Below are 8,896 nucleotides of genomic sequence, written 5' to 3'. Positions count from 1 at the left end.
ATTCTTTTTTTTTTGTCACTGCTGCGATTACTCACTACTACTGTTACATACTGCTGCCATTATTCACTGCTGCTGCTACCCTTGGCTGTTGCTACTGTCGGTTGCTGTTTACTCTCTGCTAGTGCTGATTTCCTTTCAATGAATGGATTACTGCTGGCTGTACCTGCTGTCCGTGAGTTGCTGAGAGCCCCAACATCATTCACCAAGCTACATCGACAATACTGAGGATCTCTATACAACCGGCTGGACTTGTCTTCATCAACTAAAGGTGGACTGCATCTCTTTATTTTGGAGGACCTTGATCTCTTCTTTCCTCCTCAGATCTGGACAGCAGCACGGTAAAACATTAAACTAAACCATCCCCACCTTCATTAATCCCTATTATATATTGCAGCCCATTAACATTGAAACCAGCCTTTGCCCTTTGTTTATGCCTATTTTTACCCGTTGTTTTAAGTCGTTTCGTCACTGTTATATCTCCAAAAACCTTGCTGATTTTCTATTTTAGTTGGTTGCTAGAGGACATTGATTGTTTGCATATCTAATTTGGGTGTCTAAATTGATTTGTGCTGAACCTAACATTCGTATGTCGTTTGTTCCCTTCCCCATGTCCCCACTTGAAACTTAAGTAAGAATTTATGTGTTTTTCCGTCTAGATTATTATTGCTTTTTGCTACTTTGTTTACTAGTCTCATTTTATTTTTGCATGCTTAATCTCGTTTGCTGAGTTTCTTTTTGTCCTATCTACCTAAGTCCCTTGAGTTAACCCTACCTAGTTAGTTAATTTTGTAGGAGACCTAGTCACCTAGGAACCCCCTACATTAGATTACCAATTCAATCAGAACTTAAAACACATAAAATAAAACAAAGCAACTTAAATTGAAACATGGACAAGGGCCACGTTATGATTGCTTAAATTAGAACTGAGCCATGTTAGGCCTGGTTCTTCTTGGACTTCCTGCACTGGTAAGTCTTTATTTCTGCATCAATATGTCTTCGAAATTTAGTGCTTTGTTGGCTTTGAAATTTCTCCCTCCTCTCTTAACTTGGAAAGATATTTCGATTACTTCCTCCTATCTCTTTCCTTCTCTTTTGATATTTTTTCTCTCTCATTATTATTTCTCTCCCTCCCATTGCAACTTATTTCTCCTTTTTAGATTTTAGTTGCAAGCTGTCTTTTCTTTTCTCCCTTCTTAATATATTCCTAATTCAGTCCCCACTTTCTCTCCCATCTTCTCTCTCCTACAAGGCTACAACTAGCACAACTCATCTTCTCCATCCTCCACCTTCCTTCCAAGTTCCAACAACAACAATAACACCTCAGTGTCATCCAAATTCCAAACTAAATGTGGTTGGACCTTCCTCTGTAGTTCCATCGAATGCTAATTTCCTTATTGTAAGACTTAGAATTGTTCTTCCCTACTTTATCTCCTCCATAACACAGTTCAATTACCCTGAGATTTGTTTATTTTTCTTTTAAATCTGAACAATTGAATCATGATTCAGAACTGCCATATCAACCATCAGATTGGGATCTTCTTCCTCCCATCACTAAGTAAGCTCACCACCTGCAGATCCATCAATTGATCTGCATCAGTCCAGGTAGTTAGAAACTTCAGAGCAGGTTAATATAGGGTTCATACCACATTATATATTGCAAATAGGTGTGACGTAAAGAATGTCAGGATTAGCCAAAAATATCTGAGACCCTAATTATTCAATTGCATTTTAAGAGATTGATTTCGGCATTGCCATTTTCACTTTTAAAGTCTGATCCAACTTGCTGAAATGGAAATTACTACGTTATGCCTACATTTGTCTGACTTGTTGTGGAGCTTGAATGTACCAGTTTCCCATTATGGGGCACTAAATTATTACAGTAACTTTATGGAGTATCTGGATCTGGAAAAAAAAAAAAACTGCAGGACTTTTGATAACCATGATCAACCAGCCTTTGACATTGCCTTGAAGAGCAAAAGGAAAGACCATCCTTTGGACCTCTCTTTGCAGGGCATTCAATAACCTCGGACATCCTGACATTAGGAGACATCGGTTATCTTTTCATTTATTATTTTTTAAGGTGTTTCTCCTAGTCATTACTAAACTCCCCCCCACCTATCAAAAAGGAAAAAGAAAAGACTCGGGAAAAATAACAATTTTTCATATTCGACATGTAGCTACATCAATTCCTACAGAAGGAACTAGCTTGTTAAAACACAAAAAGCATGATGTGATGGGAATCCGTATCACCATACCTTGACACCTCCAGGAAAACAGAAGGCAAGCAAATCCTTTGGTTGCACGGCAAACTTCCTTCCATGAGGATACTGAAAAAGAATCTGCAGGTATGACCTCAATTTTCAGTACAATTAATAACAGGCACGGAAAGCAATCCACGGACATGATACCATGAAAAAAAAAAACAAAGATTTAAGAACCAATTGCAGAAATTTAAAGTCTATAGCAAGAGATTACAATTAACCAAGTAAGAGAAAGCAGGACTCTCTTTAAATTTAAAAAGTCCAATTTAACATTATTGAGGGAAAGCACTGATGATCACCAGCAGTGTCACTAATAAATTTATTAAATTACTCTCTCAGAAGACCAAAATATTTTAGCACTCATACAAATCTATTACCAACATTTTTAAAATTTCTTGTGAGAACCTAATCCATATTACCATCCTGAATGAGGGTAATCTGAGCTTTCTCTTGATTGATGTTAAGTTTAAGATTTCAAAGTAAAAAATAAAGCAGCTATTTGTCATTTTCACAGAGACTTGAGGAAAAATATTTCAAACCAGGAAGACCATTGGATTTTCCTAATGTTAAAACACTGTAAAAACATAAAATCACTAATATCATCAATTTTTTTTCCAAAGAGGGACTACTAGCATGAAAACTCAGAAAGGAGGAGTCCAAGAACCTGCAGAACTCACAAGCATACCTAAAATGCAAGTGCATGAACCCCCAAATAAGTCACTGTATCTTTGCAGTTTGTTTTTTTATGGAGGACAAGAAAATAGGAATGATACAGACTAATCTACCAAAATACAGAAAATTACAGTTGATATCATCAGCACAAATCAACCTGAGGTTCAAATGTTGGAATTGAAGGCCCACGATATTGTAGCTTTTTGAGATCTGATTTAGCCATCTCTGATTCCCATATCTTCCTTTTGGCAAATGCATCCTCAACAGCATCAAGATTAGCATCTGAATGAAGACCCACTATAAGAAAGTGTTCAAAAAGCGAGGTGGGCTCCTTGTACTTTTTATGATCCTACAATAACAGCCTCATGTGAGTTCCTCAACATTAGTACCAAAAGTGGTAATTGCTAAATAATAATACTTTCTAACAAAAATGTTCATTTCTCGTTAATAATATTATAAGGAAGAGAAACCAATTTTGGGTATGATTATCGACTTACCATCAGTTAAGAAACCAAATAAGTTTGAGAAAAAGTGAGCAACATACAGTAACATTGAATGATTCACAGATTCAGAGCTTCAACCTTTTGATCACATATTGAAACATGTTATATCATTAGGTCAGTCTGACCTTTCAATTTGCAAAAATATAGATCTACTCTTCCTTAGAGTCCATAAACAAATGTGCTTTTTACAGCACAAATGTCTGATCTTTCTAGGTGGAGGAATAATATAGAATACTGCCATCACCTCCTTCCTCCTAATCACTCAACTATCATAAGTGGCTGAATCTCACACCAGAATGTGTACACATAGAACTGGATAAGCTCAACTAACTGGCCAGTTGGTGAAGACAATTCATCCAACCTGACCCATTAAACAATTGGACTGGTTATGTTTAATCTTCATAAAAAGCACTCCCCCCCACCCAACCCTCATGTTACCTTAAACCATCAAGTTGATCCAATCAGCTACATCAAACATCCCACTGAACATGGAAGCAGATTCTCACAAAGTCTATTCGAATAAGCTGAACTATTTCAGTTTGGTCCAATTTTTGTAGGAACAGAGGTTAAAAATATTTCAGTGATTCTATTTAAAGTAAAAATAAGACATTAACGATTTACAAACTTTGGCTAAGTCACCGAAATAAACAAAAGGGTCTATCATGTGGCAACTCCACTTAAGTGATTTAAGAAATCATACCTGACATAAATGTCTGCCATGTGGCAGCTCCAATGGGGCCCCGCCCAATTTTGTGGACAGGTTGACCCAAGGTCTCCTGCCCACATGTCAAGTTTCAGGACAATCCAAGTTGGATAGGTGGTAAGACAAAAAAATCGGGGGCTACAAAGAGGAGGTGCAAGCACAAATATGGGAGGCATGCAATTACATGGGAAGGTAAATGATTGAATTTAAGGCTGAAAGTTGACAACTGGCCAATCCATTGACTTGTCTATCCAACAGACGGAATTGCCATCATCAACCTGGAAGTAAAGGCATTTTCTGATAGGTGCAATTTCAAAATATCACCCACCTGCGTTATCTCTTGACTTTTCCCTGAACACAGTGAAATCAAGAATTCTGATTCAACCATTATAGAAATCACAAATTACTTCCATGCACATGTAGTGCCTCAATCTCCAGGTCAATTTTTTTTAAATATTGAACAAATGCATTGCAAAAAAATAAAAAATAAATAAAAAAACTGAATGAATTACAACTCCTACTGAAACAGCTTGCAACCAATAAACCACAAGGCCACGATAACAAAAAATGTGCGTGTGATAGATTGTGCACCAGAAAAAAGATATATATCCAGAAGTAGATGTACAAACACAACCAGGTATATGCCACAAGTTAAATGAAATAGTTAGAGAAAGTACAAGCAGACGACACCAAATGAAGCTCCTGGATGATATAAATTTGCTAAACCTTCCATGATAACCACAGGAAAAGTACAAGCAGATGACGCCACATGAAGCTCCTGGATAATATAAATTACCATGACAATCACAGGAATAAAACAGAAGTATCATATGAGATTGAAGAGAATAGTAATGTGGACGTAATGGAAGCTTTGACACTCCAGCCATCAGGGAAACCAAAAACTTTTAAAATAGCAAGGGGAAATGGGAAAGGACATGCAATGATGCAGGACAGTAAGAATTCAGATATGACTTTGATGTACATCAAGTTTATGAAGGATTTGGTGCTGGTTGATGAAGAAATAGGCTAGATATGAAAATTTTGAAGGAGAATTCCCGAGTATGTAGACATTTGCTTGAAGATACTGCTGTAGATAAACAGAACTTTAAGCGAGCAAAATAAAAATTAGAGAAGGTGAGAAGAGATATCAGATTCAAGTACTTAACTATGAATCACATCAATATATGTCTAAGCATCATGCCAGGAGGACCTGGAAAGCATCATACAATCAGGACATCTGGATCCAAAAACAAGTAGTTAGAAGAATTCATCATTACTTTTACTCTTTTTTTCCCCACAAAATTTCAGTCATAGAACCTTAAACCCAATCTTTCATCCAAGTTTCAAAACCCTAATTAGTCCTCAATGCAACCACTCTCCCCTCTGATGCAAAAAATTGGAAGCTTAATCGTGATGGCTGCTCCTTCGAAATCTAAGCATTCTAGGAATGGGAGTTTCACATTTCGTTAAGTGCTATTGCCCATGCTACTCATGATCAGTTGGCCAAAGAGATTTGATTTCTGAGAAATACTCTTTTAGACCTTTCTAGACTTAGGGTACTGTTTCCTGGCTCTTCTTTTTTTACCAAAATTGACTGCTGAAAAAACACCTGAATAGGAAAATAAGGAATCTGATACACCCCGTAGAATATGAGATATGAGCATTCTGGAGGTACCTATCTACCCAACAATTGGAATGGCGAATAGCAGCTCTCCATGTGACTCAGATAGGTCCTCTAAACCTTTTCCCAAACCAAACAATCTGCCTAAAGACCGACTGAACAATTAAACACATATTTTCAGATATTGCAGACAGCTGAGTTTCTCTTTGCTTATTTTTTCCATAATGGTGAGAAAACTAATACATCATTCTCAGCTTTTCCACCCTTTTAAATGGATCAATCTTGCATAAGATTTAACAGTGAAAACCCATAAAATTATATTTGAGCAAGAAAAGGCCAACAAAAATGCTAACCTCACATGATCAGTAAGGTTAATGTGCCTCAAAGATCAATCACAAAATCGAAATATAATTTCTGTTTTCTGTTACCCTATTATAAGGGGTTCCTGATCCCAAGAATCCACTATGACATGTTCTTATTTGGCAGTGAGCAACTTCTGAGATCGTTTCTGTGAGATTAGCAAAGCCCAAAGTCTGAATGCATGCTGGGTCAGAGTAGAGATGGAGCAAAGGGCAGAAAGAGTTACCCTGCCAGATCATGTTTCAGTTCCTAATAAGAAGTAGTTGAATTGGACGATGACACATATATAGAAAACAACACAAATGAACTATTGCTTGGTGAAACATTGAAGATAAATTAAATTGATAATGCCCAAAGCCTCATGATTCAGATAAGCAATTGAAAAGAAAACACATATCTATTTCTGACAAAACAAAATTCAGCATACCAGAATTTTTGTGTGCAGTTGATACCACTGACGCTTTTGGCTTGCCAGGACCTCAGGGTTAAATATTGAACGAGAAATCTTTTCAGGGGTATCGTTACCCCATCGCCAAGCCTTCTGCATCTGAGCCTTCCATCTCTGAAAACTGTTAGAGCGTTTAGTTGAAAGTTCACTTTGACAACGACGATGCCCTGGTGGTACCACTGGTGCCACTGGTGGAACGTTCGAACTGCCCGCATAAATATTATTTAGTACTTGGCCAGCCGCTCTAAACGCCTCCTCAGAAATTTGCTGCAAGGCGGCAGAATGAGATAGTTTTTCACCATCTCGTGTATCCAAATCTTCCGTTGTTCCCATTGCATGTACTTCAACTCATCCTTTTAAAACTCAAATATCCCAATAATTTAACCTTCCACCAAACTCCAGCAAAGAAAACGAAACTACCAAAACACATTGCCACCATTATAGTCACTTCAACAAACTCTGTAAACCTTTCTCAATAAAGACCCAACGAAAACGTTTAAAAACTCAAATTACTCATATTCTTGAATTCTCTGTCAAGATCCAAATTAAGATATCCATCAGCTAAGCATTGTCAACGCTTCCAAATGCATTTAATTAACACCTGAATCCGAAGAAATTCCGTCTCAGAACAGGAAACTCTCCAAGAAGAAGATGATATTCAAACCAAATGGAATTAAAAAAGAAAGAGCATCAAATCTTGTAGAGAAAATGAATTTTAACTTCCATATATGGATGAACGAATCAAAACATTAGAAAAACGTAAACGAAACATGAACATTTACGGTAGTTATTTGACAATCTTCATGCGTACCTCTTCTCCGTTTCTAGGGTTTCGTTCGTTTTTCTTCAGATAGCCATTTTCATTTTCTTACAAAGACCACACAAATAGCAGGGCGTGAAGAGCGAAGAAGAGAGTCATTCGGAGTCTCTGCTTTATATAGTTTATATCGGACTCCTATTCATGCTTGATTCCATTTCCGGAAGATCCCAATGATCTCCACGTGTCATCTGTGAGAACACACACGTAAGCCACAACACGGACGTGCAGCCAATCAGGTGGCTTCAGAACTAAAGTTCAAATTCCTAACCGCTCGAAATGTGGTCTTTATTTGGCTCTGGTAACGCTCTAGTCCATCTCCGATTGTCAGTTTAGATGATTACCACTGGATTGGAATCTATTGACTTTTAAAGTTTTATGATGGGCCCACAAAATGTACGGTTTAGATAGCCATGTGAGGGAGAAATCTATTTAATGTAAAGCACGAGGTCCCTACCGGAAATCGCGGTATATTCTTGGGGACCGTTACATTATTTATTACTTTTTTCTGGAAGGATTTAGACTTTTATTTACTTTGGCAGTTACTTTACGAGCAAGGTTGTCAAAAGGTATAGGAAATCGAGGGTTCGGAGAGTCAAGGGCTGGCATGGATTTATGAGCCTTGATTCACAATATAGCAGTGATTCAATGTGTGCTAATGTATATGCATGGTATACAGCATCGAGGTTTGACTGTTGGATTGAAATATATGATTATCCGGAGTTTTTAGATTCTATACTGACTGGCAAGATCATGATGTACAACATAGATCATATCGGCTATGGCCGGACTACAACTACCTACATTCATTACCCTTTCTTTTTCTGGGTAAAATAACCTTCCTCAGTTTGCAGGCCTAGTCAGGTTCAGCTGGTAATTGGGGAATTCGAATCAGGTTCAATGACCAGAACATTCTTGTACGTGTCTGAGCCGTAGATTATTTTGGCACATGAACTTGATCCGTTCTCGTAAATTGGGCTCCCTCGTGGAGGGATCAGATCATCTTCCGGCTGTATTCGATGGCTGAGAATGTGCATTATGTATTGCGACTACCATCCATTCAATGCACGTAGACAACACTAAATCCAAATCCTCTCCAGCCTCTCCAACGTGTATTCGATAGTTAGGGGAGACTTGGCATGCACCCCAAGACCCTCCAGCCATCGGATGCAGGTAGGAGGGGCTAAAGGATTGGGGAGGATCCGATCATGAAAGCGTTGGCGTGCTGGAGACGATATGAGTCCTTTAGCGGATTGGTAGCAAGTCCATATGAAAATGATTGGATTGAATTGGGATGAGTTGGGTTGGATTGGATTACGTTGGTCTAGTTTGCATACAATCATTCAAAAAGTGTTTAATGGGCATTAATCCTTTTTTTAAGGATGTAAGAAAATATTGGAGGGGGATGCACCTTTGTCTGAATGTAACTCTACCTAACAAAACTGCCTTTTAAATTTGATTCAGTATCTATTGGATAATTTATTTCTATAAAAAGAAAAATCTATTGGATA

At 37.8% G+C, this 8,896-nt stretch overlaps 1 protein-coding gene across 3 annotated transcripts in view; it reads right to left on the bottom strand.

Annotated features, from left to right (window-relative positions):
• LOC122084685 overlaps positions 1-7,519 on the bottom strand; it is a gene marked incomplete at its 3' end in the record, with an annotated part of 33,427 nt that extends 25,908 nt beyond the window's left edge. The window contains 4 exon segments of one of the 3 annotated variants that reach the window (XM_042653126.1): positions 2,256-2,339; positions 3,091-3,282; positions 6,548-7,169; positions 7,380-7,519. In XM_042653126.1, the coding sequence (XP_042509060.1) occupies positions 2,256-2,339; positions 3,091-3,282; positions 6,548-6,901 (630 nt within the window). 3 annotated transcript variants of the gene reach the window in all.
• Between the last annotated feature and the right edge of the window lie 1,377 nt (positions 7,520-8,896).

The sequence above is a fragment of the Macadamia integrifolia genome, chromosome 7 (genome assembly GCF_013358625.1).
Source record: "Macadamia integrifolia cultivar HAES 741 chromosome 7, SCU_Mint_v3, whole genome shotgun sequence".
Taxonomy (NCBI): Eukaryota; Viridiplantae; Streptophyta; class Magnoliopsida; order Proteales; family Proteaceae; genus Macadamia; species Macadamia integrifolia.
The sequence above is the reverse complement of the archived record's forward strand: the minus strand, read 5'-3'. Positions and strand labels throughout refer to the sequence as shown.